This window comes from Oenanthe melanoleuca, chromosome Z (assembly GCF_029582105.1).
Source record: "Oenanthe melanoleuca isolate GR-GAL-2019-014 chromosome Z, OMel1.0, whole genome shotgun sequence".
Taxonomy (NCBI): domain Eukaryota; kingdom Metazoa; phylum Chordata; class Aves; order Passeriformes; family Muscicapidae; genus Oenanthe; species Oenanthe melanoleuca.
Genome location: NC_079362.1, coordinates 48103029 through 48129019, shown reverse-complemented (window position 1 = coordinate 48129019; position 25991 = coordinate 48103029). Strand labels below are relative to the sequence as shown.

At 37.8% G+C, this 25991-nt stretch overlaps 1 protein-coding gene across 2 annotated transcripts in view; it reads right to left on the bottom strand.

The window, feature by feature from the left end:
* PTPRD (protein tyrosine phosphatase receptor type D) overlaps positions 1-25991 on the bottom strand; it is a 354920-nt gene that overhangs the window by 188651 nt on the left and 140278 nt on the right. For both annotated transcript variants that reach the window (XM_056514163.1, XM_056514162.1), the window contains exon 4: positions 25703-25844. In XM_056514163.1, the coding sequence (XP_056370138.1) occupies positions 25703-25844 (142 nt within the window). The remainder of the gene's footprint in view (positions 1-25702; positions 25845-25991) is intronic.

The window sequence follows — 25991 nt, the reverse complement described above, 5'->3', positions numbered from 1 at the left end:
CAAATATCAAAAGAGGAAACCAATTTTAGAAATGCACCTAGTTACAAGCCAGCAAGCTAGGAGATACACATTTCAAAAAATGGCAGTATCTTCCAGAAACAACTACTACCATCAAGGCTGCACATTGCATGAAAAATTTTAAGCAAAACATAGTACTAAGATCTGTGAAAGTACCTTGTGCCGTATGAGAACGTGAGCTAGTCTTACAGCATTGTTAAATTGTTTTGAAGCCTCTTTCAAAGGAGGCTTCTTTAACAAAGGAAACATTTGGGGAGAAGATTTACAAAATATGAATATTCTCTGACACATTCTCCCCCAATTGCTTAACTTACACCAATGAATGACCTGCCTCACGACTTAAAAAATTTCTTAACTGACAAGCTTTTTGGAAGGCAGCAATTAAAGAAATATATGATTATAAATGCAAATCTGCATATAAAATTGCAATTATGAGTATTTGTAACACCATATATTTGGACTTCACTAGGGGAATTTCTGTTGTTCTGCAGCTTTCTCTCTAAAACTTTTGTCTCTCAGGATAGTGGGATATAGCTTTGCAAGATGGAAAAAACATTGTAGTAGGTCTGAATTTTGTTTGTCAGAGAACAATTTCGACTTAAGCTTCAATGCAGAACACCAAACTACTTTAAACAATGAAATCTACAGCTTGTGCTGGGCTCATCTATCAGAACAATGATGTGTACTTAGCTGACCAACCCCAGCCTTCCTTAAAATCTGCACAGGAAGTACAGTGGTGAAAAGTGCAGTCATCTGCTGGGTTCTGACTTCTTGTTAGTACATGAAAATTTAATAACATATGGCACATCAAGACAGAGTCACTGAGACATTATGACAGGTTATAAAAAAATAGAAAAAAAAAATTATTCTCATAGTATCTTTACTCCCTTTGTCTTCAATATTCTCATTTGATTTTCTTATAGTAAGGTTATGATCTGAACCTTTAAAAATCAGACATTGAAATGGAGAAAGTAAAAGCCACAGACTTATCCAAAGTAATACTTTATTATATTCATTAAAAAATAAATTCTGTGTATTTAGTACACCATGTAAAAATATCCCAGCTTCTTCTTAATGGCTTTGCTGAACAGGTAACTCAAACACAACTGAATGCTTAATGAAAACGTTTTAAAAGAATTAAATAGTTTTTAGAGCAGTCTATTTTATTCCACACCATTATAAATCATATATTGAAAAAAAAAAACCCAAAACTCTTCTTCCTCTTCATCAAATGCAGTAGGGGCCAGAAATCCTTATAAAAAATAATTATTTTAACTTTATCTGTATTGCTAATTACTTTAATGAGGAAGTCCCTAACTCTCAACTCTGAACCCAATCTACAGAGCAGAAATATCAGAATCTTTTTAAATCACATTGTCTCTTTTCAAATTGTTTTGCTTATGAAGACCTTGAAATTAACATTATAGCAAGTTTCTGAAATAGAACATATGCTCTGTGCCCTCATAAAATTGAACTGAAATTTTGAATTTAATTAATTGAAGTCAAGACATGGAGAGGAGGACTGTCAGCAACACTGTCCTACATAGCTGGAGAAGCAGATCAGCTGTGAAATGTGTTTCCCTGTAAACTACACCACCAGAGGCTCATTCACACTGGCAGTCCTGGAGCCTCAAGACCCCAAAGAGGCTCACCTGTGAGCTCAGACCAGGCTGTTCAGGACTTCACCTAGCTGAACTACACAATCCCCAAATGAGACAACACAGCCTCCTTTGGGCCTGGGCCCCACCCAAATGTTCTGCTGGGGGAGGGAAAAAAAATAAAAAGCTTTTCCTTATTTCCATCCTGACCCTCTGGTATTCAGATTTGTGCTGCTGTCTGCCAAGCCCCAGGACACTCTGCTGTGAAGAGCACAGCTACAGCTCCTTGACCCGTCCCAGCGGTGCTGAGGACGCGCTGTGCACCGCTCAGCCATCGCCGCTCCCGGCTGAACCAGAACCAGCGCCAGGGCCAGGGCCAAAACCAGGGCCAGGGCCAGGGACAGGGCCAGGGCCAGGGACAAAGCCAGTGCCAGGGCCAGGGCCAGGGCCAGAGCCAGAGCCAGGGCCAGAGCCAAAGCCAGGGCCAGGGCCAGAGCCAGGACCAGGGCCAGGGCCAGAGCCAGGGCCAGAGCCAGGGCCAGAGACAAAGCCAGGGCTAGGGCCAGAGCCAAAGCCAGCGCCAGGGCTAGCGCCAGGGCCAAACCCAGGGCGAGGGTCAGGGCCAGAGCCAAAGCCAGCACCAGGGCCAGGGCCAGGGCCAGAGCCAAAGCCAGGGCCAGGGCCAGGGCCAGGCCTCTCCTCACAAGCACAGCACCTCCGCCCCACCGGCCTCTCCTCATCTCCTGACTGGCATTGCCTCTGCGATTCTGAACTACTGGGGGACCAAAGCTGTATCCTGCAAGCCACATGAGGTCTAACAAGCCCTGCACACAGCAGGAATAATTCCTGCCTTGATCTCTGACTGTTGCAGTTCTCACAGCCACAGAATATAGTTGCCTTTTACTTGCAAAAATCTTAGGTGTTGTTCAGTTAGATAAGGCATAAGTTGGTTTCCTTATGTAGCTATACACCCAAGTGTCTCACAAATTAGCTACTGAAATATTAGCACAAATATCCTTTTTCCTAAATATACAATTACTTAAAATTTCTGTTTGCTTAGAAACATTCTGTTCTAACGCAAAATTTATATTCAGCAAATTGGCTGTGAATTACAACAAAGAAATCATTAAAAATAATACTTTTAAGAAGGTGTGTTTTCTTTGGCAATACTTGTTAAACTGTCGATTTCGTTTTTTCTGGGCACCATTAAAGAAATCTATTCTTTCAACCATTTCTTCAAAAAATCACTTTATCTGAAGTAGTGTGCATCAACAGATATTTTAAAAAATGACAATGGGACATAATGTGGGTCTATTTTTTCTTTATTACCTGAGATGGCATGTTTTATTACCTGACAGCTTAATATTTATGTAAGCTACAAGTGACACAATTAATTGGACTAAACTAATAATCTTCATTTTAATGGGATTCTGTTTATTGTGGGTTTGTTTTTTTGTATGGTTGGTTTTGTTTGTTTGGGGTTTTTTTTTTTGTCCTCAGAGCCCTTTATTTAACTTGCTTGTTTTTCTGTTTGATTTTAAAATTATTTTTTTATTAGAAAAAAGAGGCAGAAATGTTGAATGCTTGCTATCAAAATTGTTCTACCATCACATTATACAATTTATCTTTGCACAAATATTTGTTAAGAACAAAAACCAGTGTCTTTATGGGAACCAAAAAGACATACAACTTAGTACACCTCTTCTCTCAATGGCCAAGATCAGATACAGAGATGAGTGTAATATGACCAATATACCATGAACCTTCTTCAATTTATTATTCCCAGCAGATTCAGGACTTGTGTACTCCTATAAAATACACTCTGCTGTACTCCTCATAAATGTGGAACTTTTCCATGCTCTGATATTTTCTGTTGTTTCTATTACATATCATACATCTGGAAATTTCACAAATACCTGGAATTGCTAAAAGTTGGAGAAAGCTCAAGTACAAATGACTGAGAATACACTTTGGAAAAGAGATGCTGTCAGCTTCCATAGGTGTTTGACAGTTGTCATTTCTCCCTAATCTCACATTTACTAACTCACAGGAGGTGATTCAAAACCCTTTATAAAAGGAGTGTTTACTGACCCTCTCAGTCGAGAACATGCTTGCCTTGACAGAAATAAATGTATATGGAATGAGAATGGACAGATTTTTTTTTTTAAAAAGTGCCTAAGTGGCAATAAAATAAATGAAAAAAGAAATCATGTGTTTGCAATGCCATTTTCAAAGGATGGTTTTCTAGTCCCCGTTTTGCTTTACAAATGCATGCTTATATTGCCAAATTTCATGGAAATGAGCAGCACAGCCATTTAAAAGACATCAAATAAACATTCTTTTTATTACAGTGAAATGCAAATATCAAGTCTTAACAAGTAAATCTAGGGTCTGTAATTTTAAAACAGCAATAACAATAACCTCAGGCTATGTTTTTATTTTGTGGTTGACTTTATGAGAAGCAACTGTTATTTTTGTGTGGCACTTCAATGAGTCAGAGGCATGATCTCTCCAGTTAAAACAGTGGCACTCTGGCAGTACTTGTGATGGAAAGTCAATGATTATTGGTCAATCCAATCATACTGTCCATCACACTCCTGGTGACAAGGTTTCAACCTATTTCAAATTTAAATGTCAGTGTGAAACATTTCTCAGACAGATTAAACCTTAGAAAGACTACAAATGAACGCTGTAATAAAATTATATAATTAAAAAAGGTCTAACAGATTCTCACAAAGCCCAGGTAATTACACTAGAAGTTTCTTAATAGACAGATGATAGCAATGAATGCTTTGCCTATCTACGGCTGCCCTTTTACAGTCATGCAAAAACACACCTGAAGACAGGAGTGTTACAGACAGATCTAGCCTCCATACCAGTCTTGAACAAGCAAAGAAGACATAAAACCAAAGAAATTGTGTGCCTGAGATAGATACGACATCTTTGTCTTCGCAGACAGAAAATGTTTATTAATTTTTTTCCTCAAATACAGGAAATCAATAGAAGTCAGAAAGACTTATCTTCACATTCACTGTCATTTGCAGCTGGAACTAAACTGATGTAACAAAATAAATCTGACAGAAGTTTGCAAGCTGTCTAAATTTCAAAATAATACCTTAAAACAACAAAACCAACCATGAAACAGTTTACATTTGGGACTCATAACGGAGAATAATACACAGATTTGTTTAGAATATTCTTTAGAACAGGTAGCATATAGATGCTTTGAATTAGTAGCCTAAAGGAAGAGTAAAACACTCAAAACAGTGTTTAATACTGCAGAGAATTCCACCTTTATATTTCTGTCTTTTCCATGCAAATTATGTCAAAAGATATCACCATCCCGCAAGATTCAGAAAATCTGAGATGATCCATGTCACGAGTCCAAGATCTACTACTGTTACTGTGGTTAGAGAAAATTTTAATGACTTTCTTCAGAGCCAATTTTTATTTATAGTCAGTTTTTAGGCCCTAATAATAACTATGGTGTTCTGAGGGTTCTATTCACCACAGAAGTTGTTCATTCTTTAGCCCACCAAGCCCATTTATGCCTACAGACAAAGCTTCACAGACAAAGCTATTCTCCCAAATCCCTAAGTGCTAAGTAACCAGTGCAACAAGAATGGGTGGCAGGTCTAGCCCATTGGTTCCAGCCAGGACAGGGTTAATTTTTGCTGTAGCCAGGAGCCAGGAGCATTGCCAGGACCCAGAGAGCATTCCTTATCACCTCACATCCTCAGGGGAGGGGAAGGATCCCTTCTGGGTCCTGTAGTAGGAAGTGAGCAGTTGAGTAATGTCAGGGTCTGCATGATGAGCATTTGCATGTACGCACTTTGTTATTAATACACTTGCTGTTTCTGTCTGTTGTCCTATTTCATTGCTGTTTCCAGTAAAATATTCTTACCTCAACCCACGATCTTCAACTTCTGCGCCTTCAGTGGTTCTCTCCAGCCTGATATGGGGTGGAGGGGAGGGGGAATTGAGAGGACCATGGTTTGGAGCATTTCCACGGGAACACTAAACTGGGGAAGACATATTCCTAAACCAGGACATACTTCTTCAGCAGAAACTTTTTTCTCTACTAGTTAAAAATTCTTTTCCAAACCACCTGGTGTCATCTGCCAAAACTACAGAAGCATCTGGAGAGATCTTACTTCCACATCTGAGGAAAAATATATACATAACAAATTTATTGTAACACAGGTAACGTTAAGGGTGGGCAATTTGTTGGAAATTTATTGCAAATCAATTCCATCAGCAGCAAAAATGGAGAAACCAGAGCAAGTGCTCCTAAGCACTTACTTAAGTTTATTATCCATTCCTATATTACTGTATTATGTTATAAAACAATGTATCCAAGAATGGAAAGTTTTTCCTTAACAAGGGAAAGACTAGCCAACTAGTCCTGCCATTGAGCAACCCTCCTTATACTGGCCTTTACTGGAGTAGAGAGATTCAAATACAGCAATTGCCCATTTAAAAACATCATGGTGGTGTGTGTCTATTGTACTTCAAATATGGTTCGGTGGGTAAGGTTCTGCCATGTCCTTGCCAGAAACAATTTATGTCAAAAACTGAGCATAAAGAAGTATGGCAACAGGCATCCCAATCTGAATTCACAGCTTGACCATATGAATTTTTTTGAAAAGAGAAATAAATTTCGTATCTTTCACTAGACTTCCCTATGATCATTTGCCTTAGAAATTCTATTTTATTTAATGTGCAGGAATGACAATTTTTTTTTCTATCTGGAGAATGTGATTTTGAAACTTTTATATTTACTTATTGAGTAATAAAAACAGTTTGTATATTTTTGTTTGTCACTTTTTAAAGATGAAACAAACTTCCTGTATGCTATTTTTGACTTCTAATAACTTAAATTCTCCTCACTGACATCCACTTCTGAATTCTTCCACTCTCAGGATTCTTCACATCTCTTACATGACCTACAACTTAAAAAAAAATTACCAGTATCTAAAATTCATTTTTTCAAGGAGCAGTAGATGTCATGGACTCCAAATCACATCCATTAACGTCCCAGCTGAAACCAAGAGGATTGCTCTTTCCCTTATCCCATCTGTTACTCATAGCTATTTAGTTACCTTTGGTTTAACAAAACTTTGGCATTTGAGAGACTGCTTCATTTTTTAAAATATATTGACACAAAGGCTCTTTTTAAATGATAGTGTAACAGTGTCTCAGAACAGGCACTATTTTATGAGAGGATTGCAAAGAACATCAATAAGTTCTTCTACAATAGGCAAACAATAGAAAAGCGAACATTCTTGATATAATATTGAATATTCATGCTTTCTTAACACAACTTGAATAAAAATTGCTTTCAGTGCTTACTGGAAGGCTCTTTTGCATCATAACTGATGCAAGTTCCAGGTGTAAGCAGGTTTTTGGAATCCAAAGAAACCTAGCAGAGCAAGAAACGAGAGGGCCACTTGTGGATCAAACTGTTGTTAATTCTAGGGGTAAAAAAATAAGGTGTGACACAACACGAGAAATGGTACTGTTCTGTTGGAAACACCAACATACGGTCAGGACCCATGCCAGGATCCCAGCTCTTCCTGTTCAAGTCACGGACTCCTGATATAACAATTTATCTGCTCTCCAGGTCAAAAGTTAAGTTGCAACCTTTCCAAAATTCATTATTAAGAACAAAACGCAAGTGGCTGGGATAGAAATGGTTTGTGCAATCTAGGTGAGCTAACTGAAGGAATGCACTACCACAACAGCTTTGTCTTTTTAACTTCTTGCCTAGTAAAAGGCACATGATTATCTTGCTAATAATCCTGACAACATTCTCCATCAGGTGACGAAGATGAAAATAAAAAATTGATTTGATCCCTTGTTTAAAATAGAGCAAGTATGTATGTTGCTGTCAATGTCCTTTTTAGGTCTGCCTTAGTAAAATTAACCTTAGTTTCCTTGCCAGTCTACCAATATAAAAATTTGAGTAAAAAACCTGACATTCACTCCTTGCCTTAATAAATCCTGCAAAGGAAGGAAAGGAGCTTTTTGTCACTGGGGCAGATGGATGTGGACAGACATGCGGACAGAAGAGCTGTGACAAAGTCACTCTCTCACAGAAGGAGGCTGGTGCTTGCTGCACTAGCTTCATAGTCTGTCCAAACAGAGTGCTATTACTTTGCTGTACAAGAGAACTAGTCACTTCTAAAGGAAAAAACAAAGTATTGTCCAGGAGAAAGAAAGTAAATCATACAGAGGTAAGAACAGTCAGGAATAGCTATACACCTGTAAAAAAATAACCATGGACATTACTATTTTCAGTAATTTAATTTTTCCTCTATATTTGAAACATTTAGAAATGCCGAAGTTACACAAATTTTGAATTTCTATCTGTTTTTCACAATTCATGATTAAAATGCTCTTACACTACAGAATTTTCTTATCGTGAGGAGCCTTGAACTATAACTGCAATTGTTGAAGTGTAATCAGAAGATCCTTTTTAATATGTGAAGTATCAACAGTCACCAAGGCAAAATTGAGACTGTATAAATTTCTACCAATATTTGGAAAAGCAAAATAAAACACTAGCTGTGCCTTTAGCAGAGAACATCCAGCTTCCTGCTCCATATTTCAGGTTTTTTCCTTTTAATAACATGGGTCTAGATATAGAAAATTACATAAATTTTCATATTTCTGGAACACAAAATTAAAAATTGATCACTCAAAACACTATCTAAACTTTGCACCATTTTAGTTGACTCTGAATTCCACTATTAGTGCTACCTACTGCTCAAACACTGGATTTAATGACTGTATCCAGAACTTCATGATATGTGCATCAGTTTTAAGAGTTCCTAACAGATTTAGTACACCACTTTCTTTAATGAAATATGACCATTTCTTTCACTTGTTTTAAAAAGATGGTAAATCCTGAGAGTAATCAATATGCTTGATATAATTATGAAACTGGGGAAAAATAATAGTAACGTTTAGTTAAAAAGTAAGTATAATTTACCATAATCCAAATTAATAATATGTAGCTTTTAAATACTGTTCTGGTGGCATTTCAAAATATGAAAGCATTTAAGATTTGACCAATATTTCTTCAAAATATATAAGTATTTATTAATGAAGAGGAAAAAAAAAAAAAAAACAGAAAACTGAAGTCCTAAAAGATTAAACATCAAAAATCCTCAATCATTAAAACAGTCAACTTCTTTTTGAACTTAGTTTATTATTTCAAATAGATACATTTATATTTTCTGAGCACCTGGATGTAACTATGCTACTGAGAGAATGTATGTGTTTCCCTCCTACAAACAGAATTAAATTAAATATAATAAATTTAGACCTACTGAAAACAATTTATTTGTGGATTCTTGTCTAAACTCTTCTTCCTGCTTCTAGTTCACCTAAAAGAAAAACAGACCAATCATGATGACTCATCTGTAAAGTAGAATTAGAGATCTTTCAGACATCAGAGTATAAAACAGCGTACATCAGTAGCCGAAGATGAAAGCTAACCTATTCCTAGTTAAGTTCAGCCTCTACCTTTACTACTGCTCTGCCCTCTAATACAAAACTGCAATAAACCCATGCATGAGGTTACCTGCTTTATCTTCTTTGCATTTTTAACCTAAAAATCTAATCCTAACAACTGATGTCCTACTGCACCCTTCTCCTTTTCTCATATGATAAAATCAGTTGCAGTCAATTAATGTAGTGAGGAAGACAGACTCAGCACCCCAAAAGGTAATTAGGCAAGGGTGCGTTGAAAATGCAGGCTGGAAGAAGGTTATTTGCATGTATAGAATCACAGAATCAGCTAGGTCTGAGATCATGTCCAACCTGTGACCAAACACCTCCATGTCAACCAGACCACAGCACCAACTGCTACATCCATTCCTTCCTCCAGGAATGGTGCCCACTCTAAGATCTAATCACCCTTTCTGTGAAGAATTTCTATCCCATGTCCAACCTTAACCACCTTGGGCACAGCTTGACTGCTCTCTGGTCCTATTGCTGACTGCCCAAGAAGAGGCCAACCCTCAGCTGACTACACACTCCTCTCAGGGACTTGTAGCACTCCCAGTGTTAAGACTCCCCCTGAGCCTCCTCTTCCCCAGGTCCTTTCCTGCCAGGGCAACTCTTTAGTCACTCTGCCCCAAGCCTGTAATGCTGCCTGAGGTTGTTGTGGACAAGTGTCAGCACTTGGCCTTGCTGCACTTCATGCTGTTTTCTCTGCCCATCTGTCTAGCTAATTGGATGATTGGTTGAAGGATGAGGAGCACAGCTAGTGAGCTCCTTGATCCTTCTGGTAACAAGGAATAATATTGATAGGAATAGGCAGATACATCAGGTCAACGCTGAGGCTTGTGGAATCAGAAAAATTTTGGGATACTCCTGGGATTTTTGACCATGAGATCATCTATTCTGGTGTACTGACAGTGGATGGGATGCACCCTTCTCAGAGGGGAAAAGGAACTAGAACTCCACTAGAGAGGAGTAGCACACTATGTTGATAGAGATTTAAACTACCTTGGTAAGAGACCAAATCAGCCCTGTCAGTGACAAACATTGGGATGGTGTGACAAAACTTACGGGAACAAGCACTAATGGGATCCTTGCAGCAGCTTCAGGAGATGTTAGGTACAATGCAGCACAGCTGAGATATTTCTACACTAATGCATGCAGCATGAGGAACAAACAAGATGAGTTAGACCCAGCCCCAGAGATATGACACCACCGGTGTAAGTGAAAAGTGGTGGGATGAGACCTGTGACTGGAGTGCCCTGCTGGATGGTTACAGGCTCTTCAGGAGGGACAGGCAGCAAGAAGAGGCAGAGGTGTGGCACTGTACATTGTGGAGTGAAACGTACGGAGCTCATGGCCAGCAATGGCCAATTGAGAGCCTCTGGGTAAGAATCAAGGGGAAAAAATAATTCACAGGAGTCATCTCAGGAGTCTGCAACAGCCCTCCTAGCCAGGATGATGTTGACAATGAATCACTTCTTTGAGGTACTAAGGAATACTTCCAGGCCAACTGCCCTTGTCGTTCTGGGGGAATTCAACTAGCCAGAAATCAAATGGGAGTATCACACAGCTAGACCAGAAGATTCCTCAAAAATCTGGATGACAACTTTATGGAATAAGTCCTAAGGGAGCTGGCTCAGAAAGATGCCCCCATGATCTGCTGCGTGACAACAGTGACCACAAAGTCATCAAGTTGAAAATCTTTGTTTACAGGAGGAAAAGTGCCAGCAAAACCTCAACCCTGAACACAAGAAATGCAGACTTCTAGAGGCTCAGGGAATTAGTGAGTAAAGTCACCTGGGAAAAACCTTTTTGCAGGTGCTGGGGTCTGTCAGTGCTGGTCACTTTTTAACCATCACCACCTAAGGACACAGAAGCAAGCAATTCCCAAATAATGAAAGCCTAGCAGGTGAGGTAGAAGGCCAGCCTGGCTGAACATGGATGTTTTGGAAATAAGGAGAAAAAAGAAGGTGTGTGCCCAGTGGAAGCAAGGTCAGGCGACATAGGAAGAATGCAGAAATGCTGTTCACCGCTGCAGGGAAAAAAAAATGGTACAACCAAAAGTCAACTGGAGTTGAAAGTGGACAGAATAGTGAGAGCAAAAAAAAAAAAGGTTTTTTTCAAACATGTTAATGACAAAAAAGCAGATTAGAATAACACTGCTTCATTACAGGATAAGGGCAGTCACCTTACAATCACAGACATGCACAAGTCCAAGGTGCTTAATGCATTCCTTGCCTTCATCTTTAATATCCTGTAAACTGGAAGACCATGATTCCAAGAATGATAAAATCCCAGTTGACCCTGAACTTGTGTGGGATCTGCTGCTTGAGCTGGATCCCTATAAATCTACAGGTCCTGATGGGATTAATTCAAAAGTCAAAGAGTTAGCTGATGTCATCACAAATCTCAATGATTTTTGAGTAGTCTTGGAATTCTGGAGAGGTCTCAGTTGACTGGAAACCAGGGAATATTGTCTTGATTTTCAATGGAGGGATGCCCTCACACAGAAAGAAACTATGGACCTGACAATCTCACTTCTCTTTCCAGTTAAAGCATGGAGAAGATTATTCTGGGAGGTAGTGAAAAACACCTCGAGGTCAACAAAGTCATCAGTCATAGCCAGTATGGCTTCATGAGGGGAAGTCCTGCTTGTCAAATCTGATCTTCTACGACAGGGTAGCACACCTAAGTTAATCTAGGAAAGCCCATTGATGTAACCTTTTTAAGCTTTTGATTCTGTCTCTCACAGGATCCTCCTGGACAAAATGTCCATCCCACAGCTGGATACACACATCATGGGATGGGTGAGCAAGAGGCTCATGGGTCAGGCACGAGGGGTTACAGTGAATGGGGTGACATCAGACTGGGGCCCTGTCATTAGTGGAGTTCCACAGGGCTCCATCCTTAGCCTAGTTCTTCAACATTTTCATAAATTACTTGGATGTGAGGTCTTTTTCAACCGAGAAATGAAACAACACACTTTTGAGATAACATTAGTATAGGAATTAATATAAAAGTGATTTTTTTTATTGAAGGCCTCCAGAGGCAGCTATGTCCACAAAAGCTAACTTCCCACAGAAGCACATAAAGTTTTATAAGTTTGGTGAATTAGCTTACTTGACAAAAAAGCACCAATTAGGAGCAGAAGTGGTGATGCAACCCCCACCTAGTCCAAGCCCCTTCTAAATTCTCCCCCCTTAGATGGGACTGAACCTTGAAGACAAAAATGCATCTGAAGAGCTGGTTTTTGGCCTTGGCTTCTAAAGAGAACCTGGACAGGATAGGGGCTTTGTAATATGTTTTGTCTTTATGCCTAGGAAAATGTTGAAATTAGTTAGGCTACAATAAGAAGTTACAAAGCTACAAATATATGTGTAAAGAATAGAGAAAACATATAAAAGCAAAAAGGTAAAAACCAAAACAGGATCAGATGCAGGACTGGAAAGAATACTAAGTAAGTTTGCCAACACCACTAAATTGAGAGCAGCTGTTGACTCCCTTGAAGGCAGAGAGGCCCTGCAGAAAGATCACTACAAATGAGAGAGATGAACAATCACCAACCATATGACGTTGAAAACGGGAAAGTCACAGATTCTGCATCTGAGACGGGACAACCCTGGATGTACAGACAGATTGGGGAATGAGAGGCTGGAGAGAGGCACTGTGGAAAGGGAGCTGGATATCCCCATCAACACAAAGTGGAATCTGAATCAGGCTGGCAGCCAGGAGAGCCAACCCTGTCCTGGGGTTTATCAGGCACAGCATCACAGCTGGGCAAGGGAGAGGATTGTCCTGCTCTGCTCTGAGCTGGGGCAGCCTCACCTCCAGTGCTGGGGGCTGGTCTGGGCAACACAACATAAGAAAATTTTAAAGCTATCAGAGTGGCCAAAGGAGGACCACAAGGATGGTAAAAGGTCTGGAGAGGAAGCACTATAAGGGTAGCTGAGACCTCACAGCTGAGACCTCATTGAAGTCTGCAACTTCCTCATGAGGGGATGAAGAGGGGCAGGCACTGATCTCTTCTCTGTGGTGACCGGTGACAGGACCAGGGGGAATATCCTGGAGCTGTGTCAGAAGCAGCTTAGGGTGGATATTTTCATGCAGAGGGTGGTTGGGCACTGGAACAGGCTGCCCAGGGAACTGGGTGCAGCACAAAGCCTGAGAGAGTTCAAAAAGTGCTCTCAGGCACACGGTGTGACTCTCAGGGCTGTCCTGTGCAGGGCCTGTGATCCTGAATTGTTCAACTCAGCATATTCTCTGATTCTATGAATAAATCAGCTATGATAAATACCTGAAATACCTTATTTATTTGACTCACTCATAAGAAAGAAACTGTGAAACAGACCACATGCATAGCTTCTTACCTTTTCATAAGGGGAGCTGTTTCAAATGTACATATAATTTACTTTGAAAAATAATCTATTTTTTAAAATCATCTCTCATGAGTCATCAGCCAGTGTAAGTGCCAAAACCATGTAGATTCTGGAACTCTAAAGATCCTAGGGGACCTTGCTGGAAACAAATGGTACTTCCAGAATGGTACATTCATGTGAAAATGAGGCCATATTTAAGAATATCTGCTTACACAGTCATCTAAGTTTAGACAACCCATTGAACAACAAACGTCACTCTCTCTTCACCCTTCTGTTTCAGGACTTAAGCACAATACACCCGGACAAACAGTTTTTTGATATATGTAAGTATCATACATCTGATGATGTAGGTATCCTTAGAAAAAAGAAGCACTCAGTACCATGACAGGAACCAGTAAGATTAAATTTAGGTTTCCAAGTTTGAAAAATGTTAATTAAATTAGAAGTTTTTCTGCTTGCATTCTGTAACTTTGACATTTTACAACTAATGACCAAACTCAAGTTTTGACTGATCTGTAGTCCAGCAAACAAGACCTTTTTGTCACTGACTTGAACACATTCTCAATTCAAACCTCTGTCTGCTATATGTAACACAGCACAACAAAAAATGATTGCTTTGAGGCTTACTAATGGCTTTTCTGCACTTGGCTTCATCTCCTTGCCATAAATCAAGTTCCAAGTGACAGTAGCTTTTTGCAAGAAAAAAAAAAAAAAAACCTGGCAACTTTTCAGCCTCTCAATTCGCTTTCTTTGAAAGTCATTTTGCTGCAGGTATAATGAAGAGGGTTTCCCAGATAGCCTACTTCCTTATCTATACAGCCAAAACCCAAATAAATCTCTGTGTGAACATTACGATAGAGGTTGTCTATACAGATTTGTTTATCTTAGCAGCTAGGCTGATAACGCCATTTAAGACGATATATTTTATGAAAATAAATTACAGGCCTAGTGAAAACATGGCAGAGCAACAGGTAAAACAATGGAATATATGGGAGCTAAGATGAGCTTTTGAGCTAGGTACTAAGCCAGGCACACTGAATTTCCAGTTATTTTAAAAAATTTACTTTTTAAACTGTCATTCATAGCAGTATTCATAAAAAATTGATTTCTTTAAAAGTATATTCACTGTAATGAAGAACAGTGCTTAGTCAAGTTAGGCTACAAAAATATGGCTATAATGTTCTAATACAATTTTTTTTTGAAAAATAAATGAATGAGTATAGACATGGGAATATGAATGATCATAGAAAGAACAAGATGATTTTATGTTCAGAAGAAGAAATTGTGCTGATTAAAAACCAAGTGATTTGTGAAGCTAAAATTTTCAGCATTCTTCTTTAAATGCTCTTTGTTCTAATTAGTGTCAAATAAATAATATTTATTATAATTTAATATTATATATAATATAATATGTAAATAGGATAATGGAGAATATAATATTTCATTTGTAAGTGATCGCCAACAATCCAACTGCCCAACCACTTCAGGGCTGAACAAAAGCTAAAGCAAATATTAACAGCATTATCCAAATGCCTCATAAACACTGACAGGCTCTGGGCACCCCTCTAGGAAGCCTGTGCTACTGTCTCACTAAAAAAATACTTTCTGAGGTTCAGGTTCAGCCTGCATCTCCCTTGATGCCACTCAGAACCGTTCCCATGCATCTTTTCACTAGATATTATTGATGCACCAGCACCTCCTTCTTGGTTCCTCATCTTGCAAAGCTGCAGAGAGCAGTAAGAACTTAGCCTCCGTTTCTTTGAACTATGGCAGCCCAAAGTCCTTAGATGCTCCCCAGAGGACATGGCTTCAAGTCCTTTCCCCAGCTTTGCTGCCCTGCTCTGAAGGCATTCAGGACCTTTGTATCTTTTATAAACTGTGGGGCACAGCACCGCACCCAGCACTCAGGGTGAGCCCACACTAATGCTGAACAGGGACAATCACCTCTCTGGACTGGCTGGTGATGCTGTGTCTGATGTACCCCAGGATGCAGGGTTGACTCAACATTGAGCTTAACATTAACCAACAGAACCAGATCCTATTCTGAAAAGCTGCTATTCAGTCACTCCTCCCACAATGTGATCTTGTGCTCTAGGTGAAGAATTTGGCATTTGAACATAAATTTTGTCTCATTAATTTTTGTCTAGTTTTAATCACTATAGAAAAGCCTGCAAGGCCAAGCTGCAAGAGTCAACAGCACCTCCCATTTTTGTATCATCAGGAAACTGGCAGATACAAAATGGTGCACTCTCCTATACGGAGATATACTCTGAAATACATAAATGTTACAAAAGACCAGTGTCACAAGCCAAGATTTAGGTGCACTGAATGCCCTAATGAAAAACCTGGCTCTAATCAGTGCTTTCTGACTCTATTTGACCGAGAAGTTTGCTGAAGTGTTTCCACTTGAAGAATTGCCTCATTATTCTGTTTTGCTGTTGTCATATTAAGCACACACTGACATTGTAGGTCACAAGATGCATTCAATATATATAAAAATGCTAAAATTCTACTATTACTATCTAACATCTTACACAGATTCTTTATAACAGTAAATAATTTCAATAGAAAGTTTAAATCACTATGGACATAAGACACAATTTTGCATGTTTTATTCAACTGCAAGTGAAGAAATTTCACTTGCTACTGAGCTAGTAGCAAGATGCTACTTACTGCACCTTGCTATGAAGTTAAACAGAACACTAATAAGACAGGTGTAGCACTTTACACTAATTTAAAGCAAGTACTGAAGATATATATATTATACCAGGATTTTGTATCCTGTCTAAGCCTTAGAGCATTCGTAAGTCTCTCCTCCCAGAGGAGATACTTAATCACAGTTCTTTCAGCCTCCTGCCACACTAAGGTAGCAAAGCCTCTTTTCCTTTGTGGAATCAGCTGAAAGTCACTGCTTCAGAACTGTTTCATTTCTGGTCCTAATAAACAGAATATTTTTGTTTTGTCAAGGTCTGTTGAATTTCATCTTCTTTTTAATGTCTGTATGTTTGCCAAAAATATTTTGAATACCTTAGTATGTGTTTTTCATTTTAGTTTTTGCTTCCTATGTCCAATCCTTGAAAACTTAGGAATTACAGTAATAGACACCATTTTATGACCTGTTACCAGGCTAAGCAAGCTGAAGCATTACAGAAGCTTTCTCTAATTTCTAAATTACTTTTTCAGATATATGTGTCAAAGCATTCTTACTGAGCATCTTCTGTATTTGAAGATTAGCACTTATTATATTAAAATGTATTTAATTTTACTGTCAGCTCAGTACACTAGTTCCAAAAACATCCTGCATTTCAGCAAACATTTCTGTCACCCTAATGTACACTTGGTAAGACACGAGTGTTCACAGAGATGGCTAGCATGGAAAAATGAAGACAAGCCTACTTTATTAATATATGCCTTTTTCTAGTAATTGCCTTCGTTTTCTTATGCTACATTAGACATCTCAAATGAAGATCTGCTGTGATAACAATTAAATTGAAACTATCAAGTGGCTACAACCACTGGGTTCCTTACAGATACAATGACACTGTCAGAGGTTGAGAAACTAATCACCATACCATCTCCTTAAACAGAAAATCCCTACAATTACATTTTTAAAATCAATATAAAATAATGAATGAGAAAAAATCCTTAGAATTCTTTTGTCCATTTTACTTTTGTGTTGTACAACTTCAAAAACTACATTGCTAATTAATATCACAAGAGTCTGTTAAGTGAGTGGACATACTGATATATAAAATTGAGGCCACAGATTACACGAAAACAGGCATTTGATTAACTGCATTGGATTTCATTATTCCATTGGCTTCACTTGAGAGTTTAGGCCACTAAGCAATGAAGACCTGCACAATCTCAACACTCTATACTGAGCCAACAGCACTCTAAACAAGGCCAAAGGCCTTAAATCCATGCATAATGTCTAAACACAAGAAAAGTGTATTCTAAGAATTCTTGGTTTATGAAAAATATTTTGCACTTTTTCTTTTAACTCATTAAAAAACACAAATGGCCCACCATTTTCTAAGTAGACAAAAAGAATCAGAATGCAAATTTGAATGACAGCTTTATTTGGATTATGTTACATTCAGGCAGAAAATAAATCAAATTTTGTATGTATAAAAAACAGACATATAGCACTATGAAGTATCAAAATTAAAGCATAGAAATACACCGTTCCTTCCACCACACTTTGCTTGTTCAGAACAGCTAACAGTTTTACACATAGTAATGCTCCACCATTTCTTGTAAAGATAATTTTTGGTATCATATCCGTACGTTGTTTCTATCTGTGTCTTTAAAGAGCGCAAACAAAATGCTTATTGTCTATAGCAGGTCATGGCTCTTGTGCTAGGATATTTCATGTTTTAGTTCTGATCCTACATCACCTAATTTTGATTCTGTTGGTAGGAGAAATAATACTCCTCCCCCTGCTATTCCTTATTCATTTTCTTACTATCATTTGCTTCTGACAGATTTCTGATGATGTAAGAATGACTATCTATAAAAAATGACTGAATCATCATAGGTATCAATGAGTGGGGGGGGAAAAGTATAAAACAAATGTGTTTTAAAATTTATCTGCTCTATGTGGCTTAATTTGCATTTTACAAGCAGCCAGAATATACTCACTGTGGCTATGAAAAATGCCTATATGCCATTAGATAGCAGAATGGGAATACTTAAATGGGGGTCATGCTAAAATTAGACACTTAGCTGTTGTCTGAAAGTATTTAACAGGTGTACATTCTTAGCCAAAACTGTCAATGAAGAATTCTTTCAAGCTAAACAGAGCTGCTCTGCTTTTGTACAGTTTATTTCAGTTTCTCTTCTTAGATCACAACTGTGAAACATTTTTTTATGAACTATCATCCATAAGGTTGTTTTCTTTCATGGATATAAATACATGGAACATTACTGCTATAATATTATATTATTAATATATAAATTATTAAGATAATATAATAATAATATAAATATATTATTAATATAATATTGCTGCATGTAATATTACATGCTGTATTACTGATTTGAAGACGTCTCTTAGGAACATCATATTCCATAAAAAGGTATGACATAAATTATTTTCTTCTACTGTCAATATTTCATAAAATAAAATTAATCCTATGCACAAGTATGTGAAACACTACTGGGTAATTTTACAGCATTTTAGGTAAAACAGAAACTTGGCTGGATGAAATTCAGTGAGGTGAAATTCACGGAGAGCTAGAAGTAAGCAAAATAAACCTTTGCAAAGACATGACAGGTGGTAGTGGGCAGCAGGAAGACCTTCCCCATGTATGTTGATCTAGCAAATACAACTGAATAATCAGTCATCTTGAAAGAATATGTAGGATGACAAAAAGCTGAATTAAATTTCACCAGTTAAAAAAATGTAGTGAAAAAGTTAGGACAGATTTCTCAAAAAAATCTGGTATCTATGAATACCTTCTTATGACATCTTTAAAGATCTTACATCAGACTGCTCTTGATTTTCCAAAGTAATTAATCTTTGAAAGTTCTGACAACACGAATTTACAATGATAATCAAGAAATCTGGGACTGCTGTTTTATTATTTTTCTAAAGCAACATCTCTACTTGCTGCAAGAAGCTTTCTAATGTATAGCTTTAAATTCATGGCTGTAGTAGGTTATCTATAACACAATGGTATGTAAGAGAAGGGAAAATCTGTAAAATTCAAACTAAGGGAAAAAAGTAACCAAAAGATTCTCAGATTGAAAAAAAATTATTTGATACATTTCGCATATAGAAACACGAGTGGAAACATTAAAGAAGTATTAGCCATAAAATAAACTAGGTGAGGCACTTGCCAGAAACTTGTTAAAATACTTACAGCAGTTTTTCAATCATTTTTATATATCTCTTAAATTACTACAACATAGTTTTTTAAAGAACTACACAAAGTCAACAACAGATACCTGTTAAATCAGCACACTCAAGTGCATATACCTAAAATGCTGAACTAATACCCTGCATCATGTATTTAGAGTGATAGACTCTTGCATTTACTGACTGTTACAAAATTTGTAAGGTGTAGTACTTTCTAACCACTACCATGTACATGCTTGCCATTAACAGAATTTAAAAATATAGTATCTTTGAAGTCGGCTACGAGACATGTATTTCATTATTCCTTTTTATCCTTTTCTAGCTACTAGTCAAATGTCATCACCTCATCTTTTAAAAGATCAGTAAGTCATTAAGTATTTAAAACTGTACTGCATGGAAGGTTAACATTTATTTGCCAAAAATAATATTTGCATATCTAAGGAAAATATTTAAGAATAGTTTATAACATTACAGATAAATATTTCTAATTCTGTAGTATTTCATAAGCCATTCCAAGAAATCTGCATGCCATTCTGCAACTGTCTGTAAGGGTATTTTTAAGCTGAAGTTGTACTGGCTACCTCTCCTTTTGTTTCACAATTTCACAAAATCCTATTGTGTGATTTTCAAGCAGCTGTGTTTCATTTCTTAATCCTCCCTGCACAGCTACCCAGGAGAGGCTTTACAACATGAACTGTTAAAGTAGCATTTTCTCAGGTGGATCAACAGTGTTCCTCTTCAAAAAGAGGCTTAACAAAAATAGGACTGTAATGAAAATGCTAGCTCTGGTCACAAGGTGCTACACATAGCATGACCACTGGAAGTTTAGGAAGTTTGGGGAATGATACTCCTTTGGCTCTTCAGAAGTCTTATCATGCAATGTATGATTGAGATAAATGTCCTTCCAGTGCATTGAGCTCATGCACAGGTATTTTCTTAGTTCCCTTATTTCTCTTCATTCCACTTTCAAAGGCCTGTCTTACTAGCAACCACCTGGCATTAATCACTGTGACTATACAGCAAACAGTTTCAGATAAACACTGGTATACATCGTTTATACAGTTCCAGCTGGAACACAGCAAATTTCTCCTACTGTGCAGATAATATCCAGAATATGTACAGTCCTTCCTCCCATTTGTCTAGAAATGAGAGACATCCCACTGCACATTTTCCAACACTATGGCCGTGCCACTCCATTTGTCTAATACCTGTGCCCCCTAAGATAGCTGTCCCAGATGACAGATGACTTCCAAATAGCTCCTTCTCATTTCAGTACTACCAGGTAAAGTGAAAATAAAGAAATGAGCTTCTATTACCATTGAATCTATTCAATGCAGCAGCAGAAACAAAAACTGTAACACCTCAGATTTATCATCTCTGATTTGGAATTGTTTAGGGGTCTTTTTTGTTTGGTTGGTTGCTTTTGCCTAGTTTTGATGTTCTTTTTTATTTTAATGTGGAAATGTTGTGCACTTCTGAGAGTCTCATAAAAATCTCTCACAATTACCTCAATGTCTATGCATATCACTGGACAGGGAAACTCTGTACAGTAAATATTTAGGGTTTTTTTCAATTTCATTTTATGCAGCAGTGAATGATTGACATTGAATTGATGAGCTTCTAATAATTCAAAAGGAACAACCACCCTAGGCACTTCCCACAGAAATGTTACTTCTTTCAGGCTTACATACTGTTTGTCATATTTTTGTAATGCAGAGTATCAATGTAATCATCAAGAATAAGAGAAAATTGTGTGTCAAGACAAACTGCCTTCTGCATAAACGTCCTGCTGTAGTTTTTCTCTCTGTTTTCCAGACAGCAAGGAAAACAGAGCAAACTGGAGCAACATTAGAGTACACATATTGTGCTCTACATCCTTACTTAAAACCTGCACACGTCTGTGCTCTACTCACATACCTTAGCAACAGCTGAAGCTAAGGCTTCTTGATAACCTCATGGTCTTGATAAAACTTTATAAATAAATAACAATGATTTTTTTTTCCAAAATGAAAAGCGGGATTCCTGAAAATTAACTGAATAGAATTGCTGCTGGTTTCTCTACTAGAAAGTGACAACTATTTCCTCCCTCCTGAACAATTTATAGACCAGTATGTGACTAGACTGGTGTACATACACTAGAACTCTCGTCCTACAAGTAGGGAAAATGTTTGATATCCACCACTGACAAGACCTAAGAAACAGATTTAGGTGGCTTTAACGTGAAATGGATGGACAGTAAAAGGAAAGGTATTTAATCTCTAATGTCTGGGGAGTATAGGAAGATTCTACACTTTATTGCTTTTTATTACTTATACATAGATCACAAAATAGGTAGGGTTGAAAGAGACTGCAGTGGGATCACCATGTCCAACCTCTCTGCTCAAGCAGGGTCCACTGAAAACACATTGCACAGGATTGCATCCAGACAGTCCTTGAATATCCCCAGTGAGGGAGACTCCACAACCTTCCTGGGCAATCTGCTGCAGGGCACAGTTACCTCCACACTAAAGCAGTTCTTCTTCATGTTCAGATGGAACTTCCTGTGCATGAGTTTTTCTTCTTGCAACCTCTTGTCCTTTTGCTTGGCACACTGAGAAGAACCTGGTTCATCTTTGTACTTTCCTTTCAGTTACTTACAAACATTGATAGGATTACCTCTCAGTCATCTATTCTTCAGGCTAAACATAACCATTTCCCTAAGCCTCTCCTCACAAAAGAGATGCTCAAAACCCCTCATCATCTCTGTAGACCTTTGCTCCAGCAGCTCCATGTCTCTCTTGTACTATGGAGCCCCGAACTGGACACAGAACTCTGGATGTGGCCTCACCAGGAGTGAGTAGAGGGGAAGGATCACCTCCCTCCACCTGCTAGCAATGGTCCTTCTAATGCCCCCCAGGACACCGACACTCCTGGCTAGAAAGGCATGTATAAAGCACCAATACATAAAAGAATCAAAGCAACCTTCCACTCTTATGTTTCTTAGCACAAACTTTCAAAGAGCTTCAAAATAAATAACATGGACTCCTCTTGTCTGCCTATCTCCAACATGCAACTTCTCTTTTCAAACCTTGTTCCCCTTCAACGTTTTCATATGGGTGATTCTGTCCTGGGAAGTAGACAACTTCTTTATATACAGAAAATCAAAAGCAATTTGCAATTATCTCAGACATTCATTCTTGGTCCAGACTCTCACAATATTCAGCCTAACAAGTGCAAGTTTAGCCTGGAGTATTTCCTGATTTATTCTAGTAACAGCAAAAAGGATCCAAGATTTTGTCTCTGGTAAGGCCTTGAAATATAATCTTTAGATGCCTTTTCTGCCATTCTTGCTTCTCACACTGTTATCTTCTAGCACCTAGAAGCTAAATTTTATTTTATACTCATAGCTCTTTGAGACCCAAATAATAAAAATTGGCCATAGTATAGGAGCCTAACAAAACATGGTAGCATCTGTAATGCATGGAACTTGTTACTCTACATGGCCTCAGAAAAACTGACAAATTTAGCTGTAAAGACACAGATATATCAGTAAAAATTTTGCTGTTCTGTGCTACAGAAATTATTTTTAGCAGCCAAGCTGGGATTTGCCAAACAATCAAACAAAATGAATGTAGGTAGACACTTCTGCTCCTGGAATTACTCTGATTTCACTGACATTTCATATTAGGACTTCAATACTTGTGGGCCGAATTGTGAGTAAAATCTGACTTCCACCTCTGGGTGAAATCTTGCAAGAGGCACTAATACCAAACTGAGTCTGTGATAGATCCACTGCAGAACAATCAGAAGAACATATGAAAGTTATATAGGCATCTTCTTCAATCCAGAGTCACATACATACCACAGGGATGAGTAAAGCATAAGCAACCACAGATCCAACTCACTCTGTTTTTTATTTCATTAAATCTAGTTAATTCCTGTTCGCATCTATATTTATTCCTACAGCAGCTATATCAGGCAGAGGTACTCTTTCCCAAAAAGGCATCATCAATGGAGTGTTTTTCCACAAGGCTACTGTAGCAAATTCTACAAGTTGAAGATTTGTCTAAGTTTGCAAAGTAGAGGCTTTGCAATAATAGAATTATCTTCCAGGCTAATGCCTTTAGCACTGAATTATGCCGTGTCTTGGGAAGTAATACAGCAAACCATTGTACTTTAGCAATTCAAATTTTAACCCCACCAAAACTTCCTAATAATGCCCTGTTTCTCTGCAGGCTCCTTGCTTTCTCTGACATTACCCCTTTATCTAAATCCACAGTCACAGTATGTTCCTGAGTTCTCGTACTCCCGTTCCCAGTTCCAGATTAAATCCATAAATCCACTCCTGGGGCAAATATATTTCAGTAGTTGCAAAAGCCGTATGTATTATGGTTGGATGCAATGCTCAATCTTTATATTTCAGTGGTTTTAATTTAAAAAAAAATAATTAAACTTGAAATTTATTTTAATTTTAACTTCAGAGCCAATAATGTTTTTCCATTAGTCATTTGCATACACCTATAATTATACATTGCTTTTAAAACAGGATGCAATACTAGTGTTGTCTGAAGTAGGCACTGAGCCACTATTATTGCTCTTATTATCAAGCAAAAAATAAGCAGCAAAACTACATATGCTTTACAAAAAATAAAAATCAATAGGACTAGTAAAGAAACAGACCACATTGTATAGTCAGCTAGTTTTGACACTCAGACACCCCCTCTATCTTTTGCAAATGCTGTGGTTCTTGGTAGAGAGATATGAGGGCTGCTGCTTCTCTACAAAAGGCAAAATGAGAACTTCAGTTTAGAGCACACTCTATCAAAACACATGCATGCACATTTCGTGATCAGTAGTCTTGTAAATACATTACAAGAAACTATAAAGACAAAGAATACTACTTCCACCTGAGTTTTCACACTGTTTTTTGCTTTTCCTCGCTCCTCTTCCCAATCTCCCTTTAATTTGCAAAACTTTTAATGGAATATAAAAATGCCATTTTTATGTTTATTTTCCACAATGTGGAAGCTGTACATAAGACGTGCTCATATCAGTTAATAAAGGCAAAATCTTTTCTTAGGTAGTTAAGAACAGGTGCTGTTAAAATATCAATCTACCAATCTTCTTGTTTTCACTAGCTAGACTGGGAAGCATTTTTAAACTGTAATATAAGGAACAATCATGGCATTAGAGGTAACAGTTTTAAATAGTGAAAAGGTTTGCTTACATCAGACTTCTTCTAAGAAAAAAATATGCACGTCCTATATTATTTGATATAGTGCAGCTAGTGGTCTCCAACATCAATGTCATGACTGTCTGTAATGATTAAAATAGCTAATAAAATTATAGCATTTTTTTTTAGCAAAAATTCACCTTAAGAGAGTAACAGGAAAAAAGAAATCCTGTTGTCACCTGATATTGCTTGGGACAGAGGATCAAGAAAAAATACTGCAATTACACATACCACAAATTTTCCTCTAAATTCTGAAAAGCTGTTTAATCATCTTCAATTTCTATAAACAGGCACCTAGTAATTCTGCAAACCTTGTAATGCCATGTAATATCAAAATACAAGACAGTAATCTTCAGTCATAAAGCCAGCCCTGCAAACAGAAGAGTGTGATATTTCATGAAGTGTCTCCACATCCAGTGTCTATTCATTTCCAGGTGACAAAACAAAATGTTCAGGTCGTTTGACTACTAGTATTTTCTCCCCTGAGTATCATCTAGACAGTAGGCCTGGCAGTACATTAGTATCTTCACCCTTGACAGAGTTGAAAAAATTGCATTTTTTTCTTTGCTGTTTTCAAAAACTTCTTACTCAAATAATGCAGTTCAGGTGACATATATTTGAAGAGGAAGAAGCCTCCAACTTTTTGATGATTATCTCTTGCAGTGGAAATTTTGCAGCAGCTTATCCTCATCTAAAAACTGTTCCTGCAACTTTTCAAGGACACTGTTAATTGAGCAAATTTCCATGTAAATCCTGATTGAACAAAGCTAAGGTACTCAAGGCAGCACTAAAATGTGAGTCAAATGCATTCATAAAGTGGTTGTCTTGAGCAGTAATTGATATAATAACCCATTGCATGTGCCACTCCTGTTTCACTTATTTCTTCTTTTCTTCACTCTTATCTGTCATACCCCACATACTCACACTACCTATTTATGGTCAAAAGTCACAAACACAGTAGTCAAGTATTATGTAAAAAGTTTATACTGAACAGCATCACGACTGCAGTAAGATACATTTGTGAAGAACTGCATTTAACTCTGCCAGAGAGAATCACAGCTTCACAACAATGAAGGACTTTGAGCTCTATGATGTGAATTAGTTATGCTTAGAAAGAACTTACCACGTAAAACAGTGAGCCTCGTGGACACACTTATTTCGCCAACACTGTTGGAAGCCACACACTCATAAATAGCTTCATCTCGTGGTGTGCGCAGTGGTTGTATTCTGAGAACTGATCCAGATCCATCATCAAACTCTATTACCTATAAAAGGAAACAAAAGCTGTCACAGATGTTGTTACAAATGCCTACCCCTCAGCTAATCTGTTCATGAGCAGTGGCCTGGTATCCAAGTCACCAAAGACAGGTTTGTTTTTCAAATTTATGTACCAAGACAAATTCCAGCCATAT